Source organism: Muntiacus reevesi, chromosome 4, assembly GCF_963930625.1.
Source record: "Muntiacus reevesi chromosome 4, mMunRee1.1, whole genome shotgun sequence".
In the NCBI taxonomy this organism is placed as follows: domain Eukaryota; kingdom Metazoa; phylum Chordata; class Mammalia; order Artiodactyla; family Cervidae; genus Muntiacus; species Muntiacus reevesi.
Genome location: NC_089252.1, coordinates 32,004,885 through 32,032,258, shown reverse-complemented (window position 1 = coordinate 32,032,258; position 27,374 = coordinate 32,004,885). Strand labels below are relative to the sequence as shown.

At 37.4% G+C, this 27,374-nt stretch overlaps 1 protein-coding gene across 7 annotated transcripts in view; it reads left to right on the top strand.

Annotated features, from left to right (window-relative positions):
* Positions 1–3,870: 3,870 nt before the first annotated feature.
* RBBP8 (RB binding protein 8, endonuclease) overlaps positions 3,871–27,374 on the top strand; it is a 78,900-nt gene continuing 55,396 nt past the window's right edge. For 2 of the 7 annotated variants that reach the window (XM_065932472.1, XM_065932466.1), the window contains exons 1-2: positions 23,736–24,441; positions 27,079–27,284. In XM_065932472.1, coding sequence (XP_065788544.1) covers positions 27,176–27,284 — 109 coding nt within the window. In that variant the 5' untranslated portion in view covers positions 23,736–24,441; positions 27,079–27,175. The other 5 variants (XM_065932470.1, XM_065932467.1, XM_065932469.1 and 2 more) reach the window with 5 other exon arrangements.

Here is a 27,374-nt window from a genome sequence, read left to right as displayed (position 1 = left end):
CATTGTAAGATAATAAATTTGGGTCCATTTAAACCACTGAATTTCTGGCAATTTGTTACAGCAGCCATAGGAAACAGATACAATCTCATTACCATTCACCCTCAGCTCTGTTTGCTATTCTCAAGTCCAAAATCAACCTGAGACAATCTCTTCCAGCATGATTCAACAAATGCCACCTATTCTCCTCAAGGTTGAAGAGGGGCAGTCTCCAGGCTTCTGGGCTGGGGAAGGGATCTAGGGAGCAAACTTAAAGTATATTTTCAACTAATCCTCCATTTCGAGTGTACCCCCCACAACCTATACCCCCAAACTGTTTAGAAGTACCTGTACCTCCAATTCCTGAAGGTTTCCAAGATTTTGCAGAGGAGACAGACTTGCTTTTATTATTGCAAGTAGACTTCCTCTTTCTCTATCCTGCTATATCAATGATCACTCATCTTCATTCCTTCTTTCAAAATTTATGGACACTTCTTGCCTGTTACTTCTCTCATTCTTCTTGATCCTTAAGAGTTCATGCTGCTTTTCTATGTGCTTTTTTTTTTTTCCCACTGCACTGGGTCTTTGTTGGGATATTTGTACAGGTTTTCTCTAGTTGAGGCTAGCAGGGGCTATTCTTCATTGCAGCGTGTGGGCTTCTCATTGCGGTGGCTTCTCTTATTGTGGAGCACAGGGTCTAGGCGCGGGGGCTTCAGTAGTTGCGGTGCATAGGCTTGGTTTCTCTGTGGCATGTCGAATCTTCCCAGACCAGGGCTCAAACCTGTGTCCCCTGCATTGGCTGGAAGATACTTGAGTATTTACTCAAGTATCCACTGCACCACCAGGGAAGTCTGAGTTCATGCTGTTTTGATTCTTTACTATCATTTTATCAAATTTTATGAACAATGGAAATAAACATCCATGTTCAACTACCATGTTTAACTAGTCTTATTTTTAACTGACTTTTATTGGACCCTCACTGTATACTAAGCAAAGAGTCGGATATGACTGAGCACACACAGGTGCACTCACACACTGTGTACTAAATTTTTGGATAAAGCCTCATGTGAATTATATTATTTGAACTTCACAGTAACCCTAAGGGCTAGTTACTGCCACTTTCATTCACATATTATAAATAAAAGAGTTTCCTGGTTTAAGTGACAAAGCTAATATGGAAAAGAACTGGGATGGAATCCAAGTCTTTTTGACTTACAAGCTTATTTTCCTAACCAATTATGCAATCTTGCTAATTTTCACAAGTTACACTCTAGAGCAGGGGTCAGATCCAACCTGCTTTTTGTTTATAAAATTTTATTGGAACACAGCAATCCACATTCACTGACTACCCTATATATCTGCTTTTGAGCTACAATGTTAGATTTGAGTAGCTAAAACAGACACAATCTGTCCCACAAACCCCAAAATATTTCATCTCTAATCCTTTATGGAAAAATTTGCTGACCCCTGCAACAGAAAATAACCTTATTACTAAGTTTTGAGGTCATGGTGTACTCAGATACCTACAACTTTTGTTGCTATATCAAAGGCATTCTTTTTATTGTTCCTTCAAGCTTTGGTTATCCTGCAGATAGCAATCTTTGGTCAAGATTAAAAAGGAAAGTCTCTAAACCAAACTCCTTTGTGAAGTCTTTCCCATACTCAGTCACACTGGCTCCCTTTTCTTTGTTCCTATCTCAATTATTCTAATTATTCTACTTAATGCAGCTTGATTCACATAACACTAATTGTGATTCCTCCTAGGATCTAGCAATGTTGCCCCTGAGTACATATTTACTCAATAAGCATTTATTAAACATTTTCTAAGCATCTGTGCTAGACACCAGAAATATAAAGATGAATATGGCAACTCGTGATTAATATCTAGTCTATTTAATTAGGTACAACAATATAAAGAAGCTGAGCAATGGAGGCTGAGCCTGTGTCCCTGCAACAACTACAGCAAGATCACTGTAAGTACTTTGGTAAATCTCTACTCATCAGAATCCCTGGAGGTGTAAGTAAGTGTTAGTTGCTCAGTCGTGTCCCATTCTTTGCAACCCCATGGGCTGTAGCCTGCCAGGATCCTCTGTCCATGGGATTCTCCAGGCAAGAATACTAGAGTAGGTTGCCATTCCCTTCTCCAGGGGATCTTCTCAACCCAGGAATCAAACCCAGGTCTCCTGCATCACAAGCAAATTCTTTACTGTCTGAGCCACCAGAGAAGACGTAAGTAAGTAAGTGGTGGTAAGGTCCAGTATAAACTTCAGATTATACTTTAGCAGGAATGCTGTAGAATCTCCATCAGGAGATAGGAAAGACTGTTTCTAAATGTGCAAGTATTATGAAAGAGTAAGAACAAATCTCACATGATCTCCCTTAATACAAACCAATTTCTGTCAAAATGTGATCTCGTGTACAAATGAACTTAATTACAAAATAGAAACAGACTCAGAACAAACTTACAGTTACCAGGGTGGAAGAGTGAGGGGATGGGATAGCTAGGGAGTTTGGGATGGACATGTACACACTGGATAACTAACAAAGACCTACTGTATATCGCAAGGAATTCTGCTCAACATTTTGTGGCAGCTTGGATAGGAGGGGAATTTGGGGGAGAATGGATACATGTATATGTATGACTGAGTCACTGCTGCTGTCCACCTGAAACTATCACACTGTTGATTGGTTATGTTGTTATTGTTTAGTCACTAAGTTGTGTCTGATTCTTTGTGATCCCATGGACTGTAGCCTGCCAGGCTCTGTCCATGAAATTTCCCTGGCAAGAATATTAGAGTTGATTCCCATTTCCCTTTCTAGGGGATCTTCCAGACCCAGGGATTGAACCCACGTCTCCTGCATTGCAAGCAGATTTACCACTGAGCCACTGGGGAAGCCCATGAAAAGTTAAAAAACACCTGATCTTGTGATCTTGGAAGAGTGTTGCTCACTTCCTCCATCCAAAAGACTAATAGACAAGCTTAACTGTGAACCTGGACATTCTCCCTATCTCTTACCAAATTTGTCCTTTTTTCGCCGTTGTAACCCTGTACCTGGCACAGTCTGGCACATAGTAGTTATCAAGAATTTTCATTCAGCTGTTGACTATCCAAAGTAAAACCTCTCTAAGTTGTCCTAGTATGTAGAATAGGAGTTTTTCCAATTTTAGACTGGAATGGTATGAGGATCTTTGAGTACAAGGAAGATAACACACCCAAGCAAATGTTTGGTCCACCCACACCTTGTTTTCCTCCCTCTAGAAAAGCTTCCTTCGAACTCTCAGGGCCACTGCCCTCTTGGAGAATATAAACACCCCCTCAAGGCTGAGCTAGACCAAGTGGACTGGTGGAAAGGTCAGGCATTATGGATTCTTCTTCATTGTAATCTCTTTCTAGAGGCTTTAGTCCGAAGAGTCTTGAAGTAAATTTTTAAAAAGGATTACCTACCTCTGAGGATGAGATATACTCAAGTTATCTACAATGAGAGGTTTGTAACAATGGACTCTTGCTGTACCTGACACAGATCTTCCCCTCCCACTGGAACTCTGAATTATTTTGCTGCAGGCTACAACATTCTGAGCAGTATGTTGGGAGTTGACGGAGGTGGGGATAACTCACCTGTACAAGCTTAGCAGAGCTGAGCTTGTTGGGCTGCAGCTTGTTGGGCTAGCCTTTGATGGAGACTGGTTGGACGGGTTCTGGATCTACAGAAGAACCGGTCTGACTGGCCTGTTGTGCCAACATATTCTGGTTTGATTCCATGTTCCACAGACGGTAGAAACCTGCCCAGCCAGTTAAATGAAAGGCATATTAGGTTATCCACTGCACACCTTATATAGCTTAGATGCAGCACAACTCTTCCACACAGCAGTGGTGTCTAGCAAACTCTAGCATGGTCCAGGGAGGTGTCTCCCACTGATTACTGTGTAAGTTCATAGCTTCAGGGAAAGTCCGCAGGGAAACACCTTCTGCTTTTGACCAAGAGCAGAAGTTTTCTAAATAAACTGAAGGGTAAGTTAATATATTTTTTTATCTTTCTCAATTTTCTATGCACTTTTAGAAGGTTAGAAATTAAGTTTTAGATGATATCTTTTTAACATGGTAATACTTGCATTGTATCTTTTATATAAATTTGCTTAAATATTGTTCCATAGTACTTGCATACATATATTTTCATTGATTTGTTTAGATAAAGGTTACTTGGCATATAATATACTTTTCTAGACTTTTTTGATAAGTCATGCATGGTTATGGTCATTAAGAAAGCTGGGTTGAATAATTTTGCTAAATATATTTCATCTATTAATATAATGATTCATCTTAAGCCATCTACTCCTTTGATAATATACTATTATGTTTTACAGGCTGTTGCTATATGGCAACATTTTATATGGCAAATCTAATTGTGGATAAAATAATAATTGCCTTTTTAAGGCATTAAAAAAAAAAGCAACAGTGCTATTCTTCTTGGTGATCCTCAGCACATTAACAGAACAATTCACAGCAAGAAGTGAGGAGTGCGAAAAACAAAGATTGTGGAATCTGGTAACTGATTAACTATTGGAGCTCAAAAGCACTTGCTGAGCTGAATAGAAAGGAATGAAGACAGGTTTTATCATGCCTATTAGGTCTGAAAACCTTTTTAGGTTAAAGAATATTTGGATCTTCTTTTAGTTTATATTTTAAAATAATTCTTTTACCTCTCTTTTTCATTGATCCAATTAATTTATTTTAGTAATTTGTGTCATTTAAAATGAAAGTTACCAAACCCTTTAGATTTATGTTGGCATACCAACCTACTCCTTAGTTATTAGTATTAGATTGAACTGAATGCACACATCTTCTGGGCAATTTAATATAACAGCTGACATATGAACTTTATCGTGGAATTAAAAATTACTTTTAAACATAGATTTATACTAAATACTTTTCTCTCAAAGACTATCTGCAGATCATTATATGACTCACCTTGAACTGAGCAAGACTGATGCATTCTTTTCATTGTCCCTTTAGAGTCTTTGTCATTATTTTCAAATTCAAAGGCTGTAAGTTTCTTCAAAATGATAATAAAGATTTTTTTTTAAGTGAGTAAATGTTCAGATGGATTGAGTTTTTTCAGGGAAACCTTTTAGATGCTTGCCTACTCCAAGGCAATTCTGCATAAAACTTCTGATATTCAGCTGAATTTATAAAAAGCTATGTAATGTTGAATCTGCAAAAGGAATGTGCTGATTCAGCAAAGCAAAAAATTAATTTTATTCAGCATAAACTGTAGTATGACAATTTTTGAAGAAAATATGGATCAAAAATTTCAGTTGATTGAATTTTTCTCTTTTAAATTAGTTTTCAGGCTAAATATAGATATATGTCAATAGTGTATACTTACACTGTTTCTGGTAAATATATTATACCTAGTAACTTAAAAATTTTAAATCTTACTATATTTATAATACAGAGCTTATTCTTTAAAGATAAACTTAATTTGGGATTCCAGCTTATTTACTAGACATTTTTTATGCTTATGGTTTTGAGTAAAGTTATTTAGGAACTAGATATATATTTCATATAAAATTTGCGGTTAAAATTTCAAGTCTAATGCTACATTTTGGAGAGGGAGTCTGCAGTTTTCACTTAATGGAATTTTTAGTTTCAAATATATGATTTCCTATTAAATATGACTTTTATGTATTTTCTTTACATTGATTCCTTTAAAATATTGATACATTGTGATATTTTGATTAAAATTAAGCATATACATATTTATCAATCAAATTAAGAGTCTGTGTATGCATATATATTTTATATAGCCCTGCATTATCTGAGGGCCTAGGTCAAAAACTGTTCTAGTCATTTAATAACCTTTTTACTCTTTAAGTCTAGCTGGGGATGCATTCCTTTATCTTTATTGCTGGCCACACAATTTCACACAATGACTCTTTTTGTCAACCATGCTAGCTTTCTTAACACCTATAACCTCCTTCTTTCCTGCATGTATTCATGGGTTTCCTATCAAAAGCCCTTAGAATCATGACATTTCTGAGCTAGAAGGACTCTTTAAGAATGACTGATGAATTCACTTTTTAGTTGAATGAAAAGCCCCCAAACGTAGCTGAATTACATAGTCTAAGGGTAGAGGTGGTACTAGACCACCCCAGCTTCCTGATACCAGCCCAGACTAATATTTTTTCACCACTCTACAATGATTCTTCTGAGTACTACATAAAATCTGCTCTGTGTTCAGAAAGATTCATAAAAAGGTAAAATTGTATAAGTTATGTTAAGAAGTATCTGCTGAACCAAGAAACTCTTTGCTTTGAATTTTAATCTATATAATTATTGCCCCTTAACTTTTTTTGGTATAGTGGCCAAATTTATGGGATTGCCATTGGTAAGGAAGATGACTACCTCTTCAAACCCTAATCTCATAAGACCATCACAAAATGCTGTATCAAACTGATGAGTACCTCACATTACTCCATCTTTATCCAGATTATTTGTGGATGCTGCTGTCATTTTTTAACTTACTATTACTTTATATTGTCTCAACTGTTTATTTTCTTAGTATGTGTGTTTAGTATGTATGTATTTTTGTATTATTTTAGTCACTCTTACATGGATACAGTTTAGGATTTGCCAAGAAGGTTGTACTTCTAAAATTTGATTAGAAGTGACAAAAACATTTCAAAAAGTAGATGAAGCCCAGGATTACAGGACTCAAACCCATCTTAGAGGATATAGAACCTGTTATATAAAGAGTGATATCTTAATACAGTGCTTTGTACACAAGCACTCAAAAATGCTTTAAGTTGTTTTTAACATGAGGAATTCCAAGGTAATAGGACAACAGAAAGCTTGAGAAAAAAAGGCTGTAAATTTTTCAATTCTGATTCTTCAGGCTAAAAGTTAATTCTCCTAAGCTCTTTATCTTTTCACAAGTAAAATCTTACCAGGGGGATATTTCTAAATTTGGTAAATTTAGTTCAGTCCAAGTGGACTCTGGAAAATAATTTGTTTCTTATCTTTATACTCAAGAGAAAAGGTAGTATACTGAAAAACATATGGGTTTTTGAGCCAAACTGAGATGGATTTGAATATTCACTTTACTACAAACTAGTTTACCCTTGGAAATTATTTAATGCTGAGTTCTCTTTTCTCCGCCTGTAAATGAAGGAAATAAATGGAAATCATTCTCTAAGAGTAGTTGGAAGAATGAAATGAGATATTGTATGTAAATACCTAGGAAAGTTTCTAGAACATAGTAGGTATAGCAGTCAATATTCTTCCTACCTTTTTAATAGAATATATAATAAATTTCAACAAATAGCTTGAGTAAGAGAAGTCAAAACTTTAACTTAGAATATACATTTTTTGTCAGAGATAAAATTTAATCAGCAGTCTTGGAAAGCATTAAGATTTAATATTTTAATCTTGTTAAATTAAAAAGATTAGAAACCCATATAATTGAACCCAATTAAAGAATCATTTCAAAGATACCTTTGTTAAATGTATTCCGAGAGCAATATACCAATGTGATTAAAAGGCTTGGATAATTTTTAAAAATTCAGTCATCTCTACCAAAGGAAACAAAGATAGTGACAAAGATGTGACAAAGATAGTGCAAATTATGCCTGACTCGTACCTAGTATCTGTTCTTCAAAGGCATTTTACATTTATTTATATATATCATTTCACATCAGAGTAGTTGGCCAAGGATTTCCATGTGCTCTAAGGATTGTGCTTTCTACTGCTGATTGAACTATTTCTTCAGGGCTATAGAGTATGTTTTTTCCTCCAAAAGATTCTCTGATGAGTTAATTTACTGTAGGTTAATATGAAATTATATCGTATTCCCTTGATTGTAGATAATGATAGGAAGAGTGTCCAAAATTGGATGTAAGAAGTAAGCTATAATAGGATTCAACATGTTCTAAAAGTAATATTAAATCAGCCACAGATTGATAAACTGATTAGGAAATGGAGCCAATGAACAAAGTTCACTAATGAGATATCTCATCTCATTAGTCAGAAGGGAGTTCAGAATAGTATGATAAAACATTTTAAAATCTTATCTAATGGAAGTTGGGTCACACATCTTCCAATGTGTGAAGAAGGAACAGGAAATAGATTATGACTTGATATTAAATCAACAAACAGATCTACTTTATAACACAAACTGATCTTACTGGGCCTTTGCAATCAATTTTAACTTCCTGAAAGATGTTTAACTGCTATACAAATAAGTTTTATGGGAAAAATATAATTCAAATTTATATCCATGGCAAATGCATTAAACTGAAAAGCTCATGTGTATACCTAAAAACAAAAAAGGCACTTCACCAATTTGCCCACTAACTATACATTCTTACTAAAACTATTACATCCATAAAGTGAAGTAAGCCAGAAAGATAAAGAACATTACAGTATACTAACACATATATATGGAATTTAGAAAGATGGTAACGATAACCCTATATGCAAAACAGAAAAAGAGACACAGAAGTACAGAACAGACTTTTGAACTCTGTGGGAGAAGGTGAGGGTGGGATGTTTCGAAAGAACAGCATGTATATTATCTATGGTGAAACAGATCAACCAGCCCAGGTGGGATGCATGAGTCAAGTGCTCGGGCCTGGTGGGCTGGGAAGACCCAGAGGAATCGGGTGGAGAGGGAGGTGGGAGGGGGGATCGGGATGGGGAATACATGTAACTCTATGGCTGATTCATATCAATGTATGACAAAAGCCATTGAAAAATAAAAAAAAAAAAATAAATAAAAATAAAAAAAAAGCCAGCCACTAATATTAATTAAAAAAAACAACTATTACATCCATAAGCAATTAAACCTTATATGACTATTCATTAAATTAGCATTTAATTTCCATTTAATTTTCATACATTCAAAGTGGATATTTCTATAACCAATTGAAAAGCACACATGTAATTTTTAAATGTTTCTCTATAAATAGTTAATCTGAATAATACAGGACTAACAACCAAACTTGCTATGCATCAAAAACTAACTGGGAATTAGAGAATGGTATAGCTCATTATGTTAAAGACATATAGTTTTAAAAATAATCAGAAAACTATTAACTTAGAAATTATGTATTATTGACAAAGTGGAAATACAACTTACATGGAAAATTTTTTTTCAAAGTACTATCTCCTAAGTCTATTACCTTGAAGGTCTGCGTCTCTCTCTACAATGATTTAAATGAGGAGTGAGAAACACTTCCAAAATGAAAATATTTTAAACCGAATGAATTTCTTGAAATGAAGAAATGAATCTTGAAACATTAAGAAATAAGGTTTTGATAATTTTCAATAACATTAAGAAATAATGATTGATAACTTTCTGTGGCTTGCAGTATAATATTCATGGACATAGAGCAATATTACAGAGTTCTGTGATAGGAAAAAATTTATATTTAACATATATAGATTTTCCTCAACTTATAATGATTTGTCAACTTAAGTCTCCATGAATCCACTGTAAACTGAAAATATCACAAGTCAAAAATGCATTTACGGACTTCCCTGGCAGTCCAGTGGTTGAGACTCTGCTTCCACTACACAAGTTCAATTCCTGGTTGGGGAACAAAGATCCCCTCATGCTACATGGTGTGGCCAGAAAATAATTTAAAAAAAATTTTTTTGAATGCATTTAATACACTTAACCTACTACACATCATTGCTTAGCCTAGTCTACCTTGCATATGCACAGAATACTTAAAATAGCCTACAGGTGTGCAAAATCATCTAACACAAAGCCTACTTTATAATAGTGTTGAATATCTTAAATAATTTATTGAATACTGTACTGAAAGAGAAAAACAGAATGTTGGTCTGGGTATAGAATGGTTTAAGGCCACCGACTGTTAACCCTCATGATTACATGGTTGAATGGGAGCTGCGGTTCAAGGCAGCTGCCCAGCATCATGAGACAACATCATGCTGTATATTGCTAGCCCAGGAAAAGATCAAAATTCAGAATTAAAATTATGGTTTGTACTGAATGCATATGGCTTTCACACCATTGTAAAGTCAAAAAATAAAGTCAAATTATTTTAAGTCAAGTACATTCATACAGGTCTACATTGGGAGGTCTCTTAACTGAAAGTAGATGAAATGCACTCTGAGATATAAGGATTATTTGCACTTTTGAAAATATTAATATTGTGATCAACTTTCAATCATATATTATAATAAGTGTGCATGTATGCTCAGTCCTCAATCATGTCCAACTCTTTGCAACCCCACGGACTGTAGCCCATCAGGCTCCTCTGTCCATGGGATTTCCCAGGCAAGAATAACAGAGTGGGTTACCATTTCTTTCTCCATTTCTTTCACCTAAAGATCGAACTTCCATCTCTTGCATCTTCTGCAATGGCAGGTGGATTCTTTACAACTGCACCACCGGGAAGCCCCCCAAATAAGCACTGAATGGTAAATACCCATCTACATAGAAGTTCAGTGAGCCCTTATCTTCTGCTCTAGTCACTGTCCAAGCACTCGTTTAATGAAAGTTAAAAGAGATAAATGTTGCTCAGGAACAAGTATACGGTCTTTTAACTATAATATAGAACAAACCTCTGGAACCTGACTATTGGACAGGAATCTGAACCCTGTACCTGGAAACTGGCAATAGGCCATTCAGCAAGAAAAGCTGTTCAGTCCATTTCAGCACAACAATACCAACCTCTTTTCCCATAGTTTTACTTGTTAAGATGAATGACATGTCATTCTAGTTCCACCAGTAGGTGTAAATTAAACACATTAGTATAAATTAAATTCTCAGCAGTTCCTTTGGTACCACAACAAACCACATGCTAATACTAAATGTTAAAACCAGAAGTCAGATGAGGGCTGTCAGGTTTTACCCGACAGGAAACTTGTGGGCACTGAAATGACTGGAGCGACCTGGGCCCAAGAGGAGTCCAGATCCATTACAGAATAAACATGGTAAAACTATTTTCTCGTTAGTTTAACAATATATGCTTAACTAACACACTGTACAACTAAAATGGATTGTTTGAGAAATGAGTATAGCAATTTCAAATGGAAAGTGAGGAACTTTAGCCTATTTTTGTCTGATGTATTTGATCCATTCCCACAAAACCTGAGATGCACGGAAACTTGATCTTCTGTGAGAAAGGTATTTTCTAATAAACTACATTTCATTTCCTGAATTTAGCTGCCAGTTTTTAAAGAGCCAAACAGTCACAGAATGAACAATTAGTATGTACTTTATAAATACTTTTATGTCCAGCATTGATCTGAGGACTTTACTGTTTAAGTCTACATTGATAAAACTGTAAGCAAAAACAGATTGACTGCCTTGCATCCTCAAATAACACTTATCACTATAGTAAAACACAGAATTTTGAATACTACAAGTTTGTCTTGGACTATTGCCAATAGGGTCTGGTTACAAGAACTAATTCATTATAACATTTAATGTGATCCTGGAGCATGGCTCTGAAGAATATGTTAGATGAAGGCTCTAATCAAGTTGATTAAAAATAGAAAACTAAATAGCCAGTTATGTACTCTAATTGAGTAAATACCATATTTGTCTGCATAACGATAGAAACTTAGCTTAGAGAAAATGGGGAAGAAATAGGTACAATTGAAAAAGAAATCTGATTAAAATCATATCCTCTTTCCATTTAATTTGAATTATGTCAGAATAGAATAATTATCTGAATTTTAAAAAATAACTCTTTCTTAGAAAGTGGTTAAATTAGCTAATGAACTGAAAAATGGAAACTAGACTGAAGAAGGCATTGAAATAAGAAAAAGTAGAAACATAAACTGCTGAACAAAGTCCAATAATAGCAGATACTATTTTCAAAAGGAGTTATCAAACATACTCAGATCTTCACTAAATTAGCTCAGATCACAATCAACTTGATACCAATGTTCCCTTTCCCAAGAAGCTGAATAGATCATAAATCTCTGTTAAATAAATGATTCCTTACAACAACCAATTTCTGAAATAAATGAATAAATTAGTTTCCCCTTTCCTTACAATTCTGCAGTTGGGCAGTTGTTAAAAACTCCGTAGAGAAGGAAATGGCTACTCACTTCAGTATTCTTGCCTGGAGAATTCCATGGACAGAGGAGTCTGGTGGGCTACAGTCCATGTGGTCTCAAAGAGTTGGTTACGACGGAGTGACTAACACTTTAACACTTAAAATATAACAGAAATAATAATATAATAACTACCTGACTTATTTAAACTTTATCATTTGAATCAAGTAACATATGTAATACCACTTAACAAATTATTATTTAATCCCTTCTATAGTTATAAATCTCTCAAAATTTGCAAACCAATTCAACAATTTCACTACAATTACATAATATTAGCAACTGGAAACATCTTTTTGATTATCTACAGCTCTTAAATTTATTTATTATTAGCATCTTTTTTTTTCCATTTATTTTTATTAGTTGGAGGCTAATTACTTTACAATATTGTAGTGGTTTTTGTCATACATTGACATGAATTAGCCATGGATTTACATGTGTTCCCCATCCCGATCCCCCCTCCCACCTCCCTCTCCATCCCATCCCTCTGGGTCTTCCCAGTGCACCAGCCCCAAGCACTTGTCTCATGTGTCCAACCTGGGGTGGTGATCTGTTTCACCCTAGATAGTGTACTTGTTTCAATGCTGTTCTCTCTGAACATCCCACCCTCACCTTCTCCCACAGAGTCTAAAAGTCTGTTCTGTACATCTGTGTCTCTTTTTCTGTTTTGCACATAGGGTTATCATTACCATCTTTCTAAATTCCATATATATGTGTTAGTATACTACATTGGTCTTTATCTTTCTGGCTTACTTCACTCTGTCTAATGGGCTCCAGTTTCATCCATCTCATTAGAACTGATTCAAATGAATTCTTTTTAATGGCTGAGTAATATTCCATAGTGTATATGTATCATAGCTTCCTTATCCATTCATCTGCTGATGGGCATCTAGGTTGCTTCCATGTCCTGGCTATTATAAACAGTGCTGCAATGAACATTGGGGTGCACATGTCTCTTTCAGATCTGGTTTCCTCGGTGTGTATGCCGAGAAGTGGGATTGCTGGGTCATATGGCAGTTCTGTTTCCAGTTTTTTAAGGAATCTCCACACTCTTCTCCATAGTGGCTGTATTAGATTGCATTCCCACCAACAGTGTAAGAGGGTTCCCTTTTCTCCACACCTTCTCCAGCATTTATTGCTTGTAGACTTTTGGATAGCAGCCATTCTGACTGGTGTGTAATGGTACCTCATTGAGGTTTTGATTTGCATTTCTCTATTAACAGCTTCTTATACTATTTGAATACATATATATAACCATTCAGGCTTCCCTGATGGCTCAGTCAGTAAAGAGTCTGCCTGCACACAAAGACAGAAACATAGATCAATGGAACAGAATAGAAAGCCCAGAGATAAATCCACGAACCTATGAACACCTTATGTTCAACAAAGGAGGCAAGGATGTACAATGGAAAAAAGACAACCTCTTTAACAAGTGGTGCTGGGAAAACTGGTCAACCACTTGTAAAAGAATGAAACTAGAACACTCTCTTAACACCATACACAAAAATAAACTCAAAATGGATTAAAGATCTAAATGTTAAGACCAGAAACTATAAAACTCCTAGAGGAGAACACAGGCAAAACACTCCAACATAAATCACAGCAGGAGCCTCTATGACCCACCTCCCAGAATATTGGAAATAAAAGCAAAAATAAACAAATGGGACCTAATGAAACTTAAGAGCTTTTGCACAACAAAGGAAACTATAAGCAAGGTGAAAAGACAGCCCTCAGAATGGGAGAAAATAATAGCAAATGAAGCAACAGACAAAGGATTAATCTCAAAAACATACACGCAACTCCTAAAGCTCAATTCCAGAAAAATAAATGACCCAATCAAAAAATGGGCCAAAGATCTAAACAGACATTTCTCCAAAGATGACATACAGATGACTAACAAACACATGAAAAAATGCTCAACATCACTCATTATCAGAGAAATGCAAATCAAAACCACAATGAGGTACCATTTCACGCCAGTCGGAATGGCTGCTATCCAAAAGTCTACAAGCAATAAATGCTGGAGAGGGTGTGGAGAAAAGGGAACCCTCTTACACTGTTGGTGGGAATGCAAACTAGTACAGCTGCTATGGAGAACAGTGTGGAGATTTCTTAAAAAACTGGAATTAGAACTGCCATATGACCCAGCAATCCCACTTCTGGGCATACACACCGAGGAAACCAGATCTGAAAGAGACACGTATACCCCAATGTTCATCACAGCACTGTTTATAATAGCCAGGACATGGAAACAACCTAGATGCCCATCAGCAGATGAATGGATAAGGAAGCTGGGGTACATACACACCTTGGAATATACTCAGCCATTAAAAAGAATTCATTTGAATCATGTTCTAATGAGATGGATGTTCTAATGAGATGGATGAAACTGGAGCCCATTATACAGAGTGAAGTAAGCCAGAAAGATAAAGACCAATATAGTATACTAACACATATATATGGAATTTAGAAAGAAGGTAACGATAACCCTATATGCAAAACAGAAAAAGAGACACAGATGTACAGAACAGACTTTTAGACTCTGTGGGAAAAGGCGAGGGTGGGATGTTTCGAGAGAACAGCATTGAAACATATATATTATCTATGGTGAAACAGATCACCAGCCCAGGCTGGATGCATGAGACAAGTGCTCAGGCCTGGTGCACTGGGAAGACCCAGAGGGATCGGGTGGAGAGGGAGGTGGGAGGGGGGATCGGGATGGGGAATACATGTAAATCCATGGCTGATTCATGTCAATGTATGACAAAAACCACTACAATATTGTAAAGTAATTAGCCTCCAACTAATAAAAAATAAATGGAAAAAAATAAAAAGTAAAACATAAAGTAAGATAAAGAACCAAAAAAAAAAAAGAAGAAAATTAAAAAATTTAAAAAAACAAAAACGAGTCTGCCTGCAATGTGGGAGACCTGGCTTCGATCCCTGGATTGGGAAAATCCCTTGGAAGAAGGCATAGCAACCCACTCCAGTATTCTTGCCTAGAAAATCCCCATGGACAGAGGAGCCTGGCAGGCTATAGTCCATGGGGTCTTCAAGAGTTGGACATCACTGAAGCACAGCATAACACATAGAACCATTCAGTCCTTAAGAATCCTGTGAAATATCCAAGGTAGATATTATTATCTTCATATCACTGATAAACAACTGAGGCACAGATAGGTTAAATTACTTGCTTTAAAGAAGATTAAAATTTAAAATTATAATTTATTCAAAAAATTAGGTGAAGCTGCTGCTGATTTCCCACTATCAACCTACACAAATACATTGCATGCATGCATGCTAAGTTGCTTCAGTTGTGTCCGACTCTTTGTGACCCTATGGTCTTAGCCCACCAGGCTCCTCTGTCCATGGGGGATTCTCCAGGCAAGAATACTGGAGTGGGTTGCCATACCTTCCTCCAGGGTATCTTCCCAGCCCAGGGATCAAACCTGTGTCCCTCATATCTCTGGCATTGGATGGCAAGTTCTTTACCACTAGCGTCATCTGGGAAGCCCACATAAATACATTACACTTACAGTTTCCAGAACTCACAGCGATTTCCCACAGCAGAACATTTGCACATGCCTTCTGCCTAGAAAGCCTTCTACCACTCTGTTCCCAATAGGCAAGCTGCTTCAAACTTCTGTGATGTGTTCTCTAAGAAGGTTCACAAATAATATCTCACTTTTACAACAACCCTTTTGGACACAGTAAGGATGAGTATTCTCATTTTCCAGTGGAGGAAGTATGACTTGACTAGGAAACATACAAATAACCCAAGGCAGGGCCAGAGCATAAATCCTTGTCACTTCTCAGCTCAGGACTCACACAGTACCACAGGCTGGGAATATGGCCATATGCCATCAATGACTGTAGAACAAGGCTACAGCTTTTTGGAGCACTTCCTACTCTGGTCCCTTCTGAGGTTACAACATAATTCAAGGCCCTTCAATCTATTTAGTTTTCAAATAGATTGAAAAATCTTACTACATGAAAAATCTAGCTAGGAAAGCTAGAATAAACCCTTTCACTAATTCCATTAGAAATCAATTTATATTCCTCTTTCAAATGTCTACATCTATTGTAAGCCAAGTGAAAGAGCACATGTGCCATAGTTACCAAGAAATAAAATTGTTTTTGTAAAACAGTTTAAAAACTGAGATAAAAGTGCTTCACTCCAACCCTGACCAAAAAAACCCAGTTTATTTTCCTTTTCTCAATGAGACTTAAATTGCTACTAAATTTAAAAGTCCTTTTAGTAAACTTGTATAATGTAAATCTTTCTGAAGTAAATAGAAAAATGCACTGGAACTGTAAATTAGCATTTAGGTAATAATAATTTCTGATTAACTTTTCAGAAACTTTATTTGGTTATTTTCTCAAAAATATTTTCTACATTAAAAAAAGAAAAGCACAGAATAAGCTTCATATAGAGTCTATTATTCAAAAATAGCACAGTGTACTGAAAAGATCATAGATACAGGACTCATGTCCAGAAAACTCAGTTTGGAATCTTGGGTCAACTTATCTGCCAGTTTGTACATACAGTGCTAGTCACACCACCTCATTTATCAACTTCTCTGAAAAGATGAAAACTGCACCTGTTACACCTTTATGACATAATTATTTTGAGGTTCAAAAGAGAAGATAAGTAGGAATAGTACTTTGTATTTTTATCATCATAAACTTTTCTTAAATCCATTTTCTAACAGAATTAAATAAACCACTTCTCCACTAATGGGATTTCAAAGTATTATCAATAAATCAAAAAGTGTGGTTCTTTTATGGCTTATATTATCTATATCACAATATTCTTTAAAACAAGTTTAGATAGATCTGCATATAGTTGAGAAGGAAATATTCCTGCCAACAAAGGGTCATTTGAATCTTCCCTTTTTTATTATGCTATATTTTGAATTCCCTAAACCTTCTGACCATTTGACTTATCACTCAAACCAGGATATTTTTTAGAGTAAATGGGAGCCCTGTTAATAGCTAAGCCAGAAGAATAGACATTAACCAGAACTGTTGATGGTAAGCCAGGCATATGAGCATTGTATATAAGAAGTGTACTAGATTTGGGAAAAGGAACTCTATCTACCCTAAATAGCCTGCAAAAACAAATTGTCCTAAAGGGTGAGAAGGGAATTAAAACATAATTTAATAACTTAAGTAAAATCGAAAACTATTGGCTAAAACTGAAGGTCTCTAAGAGCTGAATTTTGAACATAAAAACATTTTTGGAATGGTAACATTCAAAGCTTCCTTAACCTAACATGGATTAGGAAAAGGAAAAAGTCATTATTTTTTAAAAAGTCTATTTTTCTCAAACATAGTTAGAATAGGGAAAATATGGGGGGTGGGGAGTCAGCCTGTGTGTTTGAAGACATACGTGTAATTTGTGAGGCATGAATACATTAAAAGTCACAACCATTTGTCCTCAGTGAATAAATTTACCAGTTTACTGATGGAAAAATCATTATTTGAAATGTGAATCATTATATTTTTAAGTGGACAAAGCAATGACTATTAAATGTGCTTGCTCTTGTGAACCTATCAAGGAATGCTTTAATTAATAGACTCCAAGTGTCAGTGATTTGTTCCTACAGTTCATATTATTTTCCACTTACATTACTGTAAATAAATGCTGTTCCCACAGCTGCCTTCATGGTAGCATTATACATATATACACATTATACACATATATATAAATTTGTATTTTTATCATCATAAACTTCATAAATATATGTATATATGTGTGTTTACATTATACATATATATACGTATACACACACACACACACACACACACACACGACAATGTTGTATAGAATGACATATGCTGAATTGAAATATTAGTTTCTCAAGATTCCAAAAATACAATCCATTTTTCTCTACAGATCACCTCACAGTCTTAGTGATCACTCTTAAATTCTTTTATCATCTCTGTAGCAGTTGAGCTCTGAGGTTCTTACAAATGTCAGTGTTATAAAAAGGGTCTAAGGCCTATCCAACAAAATTTCTGGGCTTTATAAATCTGTATGCAGAGATATAAAATATTGCCCAAGCAGCCACTATATAGAAACAGATGATCTGGAAGAAAAAGATACTCCTTTCCATTGACAATAAATCACTTTGCAATACCAGATCATTAACATTCTTGATCAGCCAACCATCATTTAAACCTATGCCAACAGGCAAGCACACAGTATACTGTATAAGACTATCAAGTATACAGAGCTTGTTCTGAAATTGGGAAAATTATGTATCTAATAAAACTTTGCCCATTGCTGATGTGAAATGAAGTAGCTAAGTACTTAAAAACACAAACAACTTTAATAGCTTATAATGGGAAATGAAGATGCTCTATGTAGCCATAGTGATAATCAAAATAAATAAAGCTTCTTTATCAAAATAAATTTGGAAGTTGGCTAGACTAATGAAGCTAATTTTTCCAATTAGAAAGCAATGTATAATCTTTAATGTCTGTTATAAGCACTTTAATGACCACCTAAGAGTATCAAAATAAAAACTATGATACTGACATCCTCCATGAATGTTAACTATATCTTTAAAACAATTATAAAACTGCTCAACCTAACTGGAATCTTGGCACCATCCACTCAAATCATAACATTTTGGCACTTGGGGCAAGATCACTAATTGATGTATACCCCTACCCCCAAACAACACTTAATAATTACTGTAAACAACTTTTTAAAAATTAAATCAAGTGTTCATTTAGGTTGACATAAATTTTGACAGTTAACATAATTTTCTATTATGTTAATACTTTTCTCCCCTCTTCTCTCATTATACTTAACCTCATTATTTTTATCTCTCTCTGTCTTATTATCTCCCTTGTTTTGTTCTTAAAATAGTTCTGACTCTAGGGATACAACTCACCCCTAGTATTGTGTGTTCATTTTAGAAGTGCCGGACTTTATTGTAAACAATCAAAATGGGTTTAATCACTAAATTTTTTGCCTGGGGATACAGGCCTCAGTGCTGGGAGGGGAGGAGAACATGATGTATAGAGTAAGAGAAGAGATGGGACATGGCCAGGACAAAGAGCAGAAATAGCCTTAGACTATGAATCAGCTCCATCCTGATTCTCCAGGTAAACCATGGAACCTCATCTGTCCATTATATATGATAGTCTTGGGCTGTCCAATATGGCAGCCACTAGCCACATGTGTCTTTGAGCACTTGGAATGTGGCTAACCCAAATTAAATGTCCTCTAACAGTAAAAGACACATCAGGTTTTGAAGACTCAAATTAATGAATAAAATTAACGTAAAAGGTCTCATTCATAAATTTATACATGGATTACATGCTGAAATAAATATTTTAGACAAACTAGGTTAAACAAAATAAATTAAGTTAATCTCACCTGCTGTATTTTACCTTTCTAAATGCGGCTACTAGAAAATTTTAAATCATATATGTGGCTTTATTAGATAATGCTGTGCTAAGACTGGAGAAGGGATAGGCTATCCGCTACAGCATTCATGGGCTTCTCTGGTGGCTCAGACAGTAAAGAATCCAACTGCAATGTGGAAGACGTGGGTTCGATCCCTGGGTTGGGAAGATCCCTTGGAGGAGGGCTGGCAACCCACTCCAGTATTCTTGCCTGGAGAATCACATGGACAGAGGAGCCTTGCGGGCTACAGTCCCTCGGGTCACAAAGGGACATAACTGAGCGACTAAGCACACACACACAAGACTCTGGTAAGAACTCAGAATACTGAGAAGAACAAAGAAAGCACAGTCTCTGCTATCAAGGAACCCCTTGCAGTCTAGTTGGGTAAAAGCTGTAGAAATAATTACAATATAATGGCATTAAATGCAGTGACAAAGATACATACACAGAGGAGTATGGGAGAATGAGGAGGGCTATTTAAGCAAGAGGGTAGGAAGGAGCAGTGATGAGAGATCTTAAGGTAGTGTCCCGGAAGCTGCACTGCCAGAGCTAAGTCTTAAAGGCTACAAAGAAATATAAAGTATCTGGGTGGAGGTCATTTCAAGAGAAGAGGGTTATATGAGCCAAGACAAAGAAATAGCAAGGAGCTGGAAGGAGGAATATAAGCAGCCTCCTTGACTGAATGGCATCACCGACTCAATGGATGCAAATTTGAGCAAACACTGGGAGATGGTGAAGAACAAGGAAGCCTGGTGTGCTGCAGTCCATGGGGTCATACAGAGTCAGACACAACCTAGCAACTGAACAACATCAACCTGTTTTAGAGGGAAAGAATGACGTGGTGGTTAGAGGTGCCTGCAAGGTTAAGAAGGACTTTTTGGACATTTTTTTAAATGGTCGATTTTATTTTATTTTTTTAATATTTATTATTTATTTATTTGGTTGTGTTGGGTCTTAGTTGCTGCATTTAAGATCTTCAAGTCTTATTGAAGCACGTGGGATCTATTTCCCTGACCAGGGATTGAACCCAGGCCCCCTGCACCATGAGCAAGGAGTCTTAGCCACTGGACCACCAGGGAAGTTCCCAGGGATTGAATTTTGATCTTTAGGTAATGGGGAGTTTCTGAAGGGTTTTAAGCAAGGGAGTACCAAGATCAGAAACAATGGTTGGGTTCTCTGGCAGCTGTGTGGAAACTACATTTAGGAGCAAGATTGGAAGCATGGTCTAGGTAAGAAATATCAGAGCTCAAGCTGGGGCAATAAGAGTGAGGATGGAAAGGAAAGTACTAGTTCAGAACTCTATTTAGAAGATAGTATCAGTAGAACAGTAATTGACCTGTCCTGATTCCTTAGAAAGGGAGTTGCTATTATTCTAAAGTGATGGAAAGACCTTGGAATGTCTTAAGCGGGGGAGTGTCATGTTCTGACTTAGGTTTCAAAGGATCATTCTGACTGCTGCTGCTGAATACACTGTAAAGGGAAAACAGTGTAAGTAGAAAGATAGTTGATTTTTTTTTTTTTTTAAAGGAAGGCTATTCCTCAGTCATAAAGAATCCACCTGCAATACAGGTGGGTTCAATCCCCGGGTCAGGAAGATCCCCTTGAGAAGGGCATGGCAACCCACTCCAATATTCTTGCCTAAGATATCCCATGGACAGAGGAACCTGGCAGGCTATAGTCCTTGGGGGTTGTAGAGTTAGACATGACTTAGCAACTGAGCATGTACTGCTTCAGAAAATGCTTGAGACGATGGTGGACAGGCCCAGGTGGATACAGACAAGGTGATGAGAAGCAATTGGATTAGGGTTGCAATTTCACTGCAAAATGGTATTGCCTAATTCAGAGTTGAGAAAGGAAAAGGAAAGTTCAGAAAGATCACACTTGTAGAGTCTAACTGTCTTGTTTAATCAGGTGGTGAAGTGTTAGCTGAGAGTGAGTACTCTGTAGAGGTTTGAGGAAAACAGTGAAGGTCTGGAAGATAGCAAAGGAAACAGAAGGCACTGTATAAAGGCTACCTTAGAGATTAACTGGTGCCCTATATTGTCAGGAAGCATTTAACAAGAGGCTTCCTGTGTGCTGTTTTGGATCTGTCAGGAGCCCTCTGGCCCTTATTGATTCCTGAATATTCAGGAATTAAGAGGAGAGGCATGCCTTTCCCGGGGCTGAGGAATCCAGGCATTTCTCATTACAGTGATAAGCACCCACTTCCTTTTTATGAGCCAAATGGTAAAAGATGATTGTTTGCAACTCTCTCTTTGATAGGGATCATCTTATGTTTTGTAAGTCTGGAATTTTAACCTTTATCTTTGCTGAGAATTACTACAGTATATATGCCCACGCCATGTTGATTAAAACACCTTTGCTCCATCAGAGCTTTGGTCCCCGTGTCTTTCTTTCTATTCCTTCTCTCTCTCTCTATTTCTGGCTAATTCCTTGAAGCGCGGAGGCCCGCTGAGCTCACTTTCTTGCCCGGGCTTCTAAGACCCTCTTGAGAAGGCGCACTGTGCCTTCACCCACTCGAGAGGGCGCCTGGTGCCTACGTGCAGCAGCGCGAGCCCTAAGAACAGGGCTCTATTGGCTTTCTGTGTAAACCAGGGGATATCAGCATCTTTCTCTCTCTTACTCTCGGAACCACCAGGTTCCGGTCCATTAAAGGACCAACAAGCGCTCTCTCTTACTTTCTTATCGTCGACTCCGGACCACCAGGTGCCGGTCCATTAAAGGACCAACACTATATGAAGTCTGAAACCATGTAATTTTAGTGATGTCAGTCTAACATGTTATGTGACTTTTCCTTCACAACCCTCAGTTACCCAGCTATAGAAGTTAAGCAGATTGTAGAATGAATCAACAAAGAGTTTCAGTTATAAAACGGCTTGAGTTAGATGACTCCAGGGCTTCCCTGGTAGCTCAATGGTAAAGAATCCACCTGTAACGCAGGTTGCATCCCTGGAAGATCCCCTGGAGAAGGAAATGGCAACCTGCTCCAGTATTCTTGCCTGAGAAATCCCATGGACAGAGGAGCCTGGCAGACTACAGTCCTTGGGGTTGCAGAGTCAGACATAACTTAGCCACTCAGCATGCATACAGATGACTTCAAAATCTACACAGTTTCAAAAGTGTACACTTCTAAGAATCCTAAAGTTTTTAGTGCATGGTTTTCCTTATTTCGATTAAATGTACATAGAAGAAAAGTTAGGATGTAACCACTTCACACACTTTCTAAATCAAGCATCCTAAGGGCCTCTAATAGGTTATACATATACTAGGACGTTAAATTCCCAGACCTCAAGGTGGCAGAGCTGGGCGTGAGGTCGCTAGAATCCTAATTTCTGTTTCCTCTGGATGGAAGCAGTTTGTTTGATCTGTTTTACAATAGGTAATACAAGTATTCATTTCCCAGGTACCCAGTAAGCTTGGAAAGCATTGTTCTAAGCCATAAAATTTGTGAAACCAGTTAGTTTCTGGTGATTAAAAAAAAAAAAAAGTGAACAGGATGTGGTTTTGCTCTTAGGAAGCTTGAGTCCAGTGGAGAGACAGAATTAAATAATGATAACTGTAGTAAATGTCAGTAGTACAGAGAGCTGTAAGAGGATCTAATAAAAAAGATTAAAACAAGATAAAATTTGGAAGTCAATGAGAGTTACTTTAACAGGGTAATGAATGTTCAGCAGCTTTAAAGATACCAACAGCATTTGCTAGCAAGGTACAGAAACGTCCTGTTGTGCTCTCAAGGAGTAAGCTGCGATATTCATCCCTTAAGACCTGGAAAGAATGGGAAAATTACTTTTACATTTTATACCTATGATTTCCTAAATACTTTTTTTTTTTTACAACTTAACTTTTTAAAGTTTATGATGTTATTCTCTGTCTTCCTCCCAGGTCTTATAAGTATTATTTAGTTTAAAAGATATTGTGATTCTAGTCTATTCTGTTTATTTCCTTCACCTTTATTTACAGAATTTCTAATACTAAAAACGCTTCTTTTGGAAACCAAAATAAATAGGAAAACATACTAACAATTTCAATGTTTACAAGCACTGACAGAAAACGTCGACTTAAAAAGATTATCTAACAGCATGTTGTTCCAACAAACAATGCGTAATTTCTGATTCCATCTCATTTCAGGTTCTTCAGAGACCGTCTTGAACCTGAGCATAATATACACAGCATTCATTTTGCTACACGGCCTCGCTACCCAGTCCTGTCACGTCGCATCACTAGACTAGGTAAGAGCTACGTGGCGGAGAGCGACGTTAGACTGATACGTGTCCCTTCACTCCTCAATTATCTTTAACTTTACATTTGGTACAGGACACTCAAACGTGCTTCCCCAGAAACGGGCTTAAATCCGACACATTTGAAAACGCCGCAGGAGAACTCGAAGCTCCGTAGTTAGAACAGCGTGAGCTTTCTCCGGGCGATCTCAGAATCATGTGGCGGCCGCCAGCTCTCGGAGCCCCTTCCGACCGCTCGGAGGTGGCGCCCCCCTCGCTAGTCACCGCCCACGGTGGTGGGACTGCCAGCCGACCCCGCTCCTCCCCTGGGAGCAACGCCTCACACCGCCCCAGAGGAGGAGGAAGAGGCGTGACGTCGCGGGAACTCCCACGCGACGTTGCATGACGTCACGCGAGGCCCGGGCGGGGCGAGCGCGTCTGGCAGCCCTCGGGCCCTCCCCCAACCCGTGAAAGCGCGGGCTGCCCCGAGGGGGCGGCTTCGCCGCCGCCAGTTTGGTAGGTTAGTGAGGGAGCGAGGAGAAAAGCAAACGGCCGTCTCAGACTCTCCAGTCTCAGAGCGTGCCTGCTTCCCAGCTGGGGGCTTTGGAGAATCTCGAGGCCGTCTTGTAAGCTGTGAGTAGAAGGAATCCCTTTCCCCCGACCCGGAGCGCTGAGTCCTGGCGACTACTTCCGGTCCGCAGCTGCGGGCTGACCGAAGGCGTTTGGCCCGGGGGTGAGGATGGCTGTTTGGTCCTGGGTCTGAGTCGAGGAGCGGGCTGGGGCATGCCTAAACTCAGCGGGTGGTGGACCCGAGCGCAGACGGGGTACCGCTCGGTGCAGTTCTTGGGTCTCCTCACCAGCTGAGAGCTAGGCTGCCGGCGTGAGCCCGCCCCGCGCATGCGTCGATCTGCGCCAGGGAATCGCCCCGCGCGGTCTCCGCGCCAGTCCTGTGGAGCGCTTCAGTGAGGGCGGCCCACCAGCCCTTCGAGGCGCGGGAGAAGAGGCTGATGGCTAAGGGTGCTGGGATGGGAGCCTCTGGACCTCTGCTCTGCCCGCGAGAGTACGATTCAGAGTCCCTGTTCAGTGAGTTCAGAACCCTTGTATGACGCCGAGGCGCCGCTCTTACCTCACCTGTGTAAGCATATGCATGGTGTGACAGGAAAGAAACCTCTTGAGCTCCTTCAGTGTGGTGGTTTATGATTTACCCTGCAGCAGGACGCGTTGAAATGTGTTAAATGATTGCCGACTTTTCAGCCCAGAATGCAACTTGAGAGGAAAGATGCACATTTCTGAGAAGTTGAAGGGCAATGTCATGCCAGTAAATAACGGTTCAATATCGAAAGAGATGCCAGCATTAAGTGCTAAGCTTGCAAACTAGAGTGGAGAGGGTTTTGTGATCCAGACTTTGCAAGTTTAGTATTGATACATTGTTATGTGCGGGGGGCGGGGGAACAACCTTTTTACTATCTCTGAAGGTAGATTTATTTATTAAAGGAAGTTTATTTTACACTATTGGCTTTAAGCCATTGAATACTAAAATATACAATTTTAAATTGTTCATTAAAGTAACAAATATTGAAGTTTTTGATTAATAGAAGTAATTAACTTACTTTTTTTTTTTGCTTCTTAGAAGTATTTTGGAGTTCAGTGACATCACAACTTGAGTTCCAGCCGTGATGTAGCCTCGTAGTGTGACCTTGGGCGAGTCACTTAATCTCTTAAACCTGTTTTCTTCAACTCTAAAATGAAATCAGTAATAGTGGCTGTTTCATGCAGTTGCTCTGATGATTAAATTAAATGAATAGAAAATGGCAAACTCCATGGTATATAGTGAACACTTAATAGATGGTGGCTTTTATTGACGATAAAAGAGACCCATTGCTTCTTGTAGAACAGGCCTCTTTGAAGATAAAGCTGTATTAATGCACCCACTTTTTAAAACTTTATTATATAAATAATATAGTAATACATTATTATAGTAATAATATATATAATAATATGTTACTATATTATATAGTATGTATGATGTATATTGTGTAAATAATAATAATATAATACACACTAGAGAAACACTAGAATTATGAAGCCTTCATATACCTATCTGGTTGCCCAGCTCTAATAACTGGGATAGTTCAGCCCTTCTTGGTTTATCTATCCACCCAAAATTTATTTATTTTCGCTGGAGTATTTTAACGCAAGTCTCAGTGAACCTTCAGTTTACCTATTAAAGGGAGTATTATCCCTTTAATATATAAAGAAAGGGCTTTCTTTTTAACATGATCATCTTATTATCATATATAAGAAAATTAAAAAATTAACTTTTAAAATCTAGTACTTGTTCAGTTTTCACTATCTTTAAAAAGTGTAGTCACAATTTTGGAAAGGCTTAATAAATGTATTTTTATTTCTTTAGTGCTTTATAGTTTACCAAGTGACTCTGCACATATATTGCTCCCTTTGGAAATGGCCATTGCTTATCTTAGCCTGTTCATCAGAGACCTCAAGAAATGGTTAGCAAGGGACACTTAAATCTATTTGGGCACTTGTTAGCAATGGTAAGGCATTGACTAAGGAGCCAAATGTGAGGTTTAGTAGACTTGTTAATCATTTAATTTTTTTTAGTAGTAACTAGTCGATGGTTTCAGTTTAAGAACACATGTTAAAATATTTATTAATTCACTTGAACTTCCTGATAGCCTTTTGCTTCCTTCAGGGGTTACACAAATAATAAACTTAATCATTCACCTTTACTCTGAGAGGCACAAAATAACTTTTCCCTAGTTGCCTGATTATTCGTTGTTTCTGTATCCATAGATCTTTGCTGTGTGTTTCTTGCTCACGGATTTCTCTTATGAAAAAGCTCTTCAGATACTTGTGTTTTGTCAATCATCTTTCTTGCTCTTTTACAGTGTGTGTTTGTCTAGATGTAAATGCCAAAGTCAAGAATACTTCAGAATGCTTTTCAGTTGTTGGTTCAAAATGTTGTATTCCATATCAGCTCAGAAGTTTAAAAAGCAAAAAATTCTTTAAGAATGGTGAATTGGTTCTGACCATGAATGATTACAAACTTCTCTATGTAAGAGTCCTTTCAATGTAGCACAATGTAGGTAATTGCTTCCTTTTTGGCAGAATAAGAAAAAATTCACCTGAAAAAAAATTTGCGTGACTTAAGGCCAGATAACTGAAATTGGGACTTTTCTCTCCATAATCATCTTTTTTCCCTCACTTCTGCCTCCTCAAATTCTAAAGTGATTGATCATAGGTTAAGAAGGAAAACTTGAGTATAGCTGACTGGGCTTGAAGTCATCCTGATTTCAAATCACATAAAGATAAATGCAGAATTCATTTATGTTGTAATCTGTTGTTTCAGGTATTTAAACTGGCCAAAGGCAACTTCAGACCTATATAATGTAACAGAAAAGCTCAGGAAACAGTAACCAGTAGAAGCGTGGAGCATATTAAGCAAGATGAACCTCTCAGGAAGCAGTTGTGGAAGTCCTAGTTCTGCAGATGTATCTAATGATTTCAAGGATCTTTGGACAAAACTGAAGGAGTATCATGATAAGGAAGTACAAGGTAATTTTTTTCTTAAATACCTATAGCATTATTCTGCTGAGACATTGTAGTAATAACTAGTCTGTGTGACAGTTCAAAGATCTCCTTCTT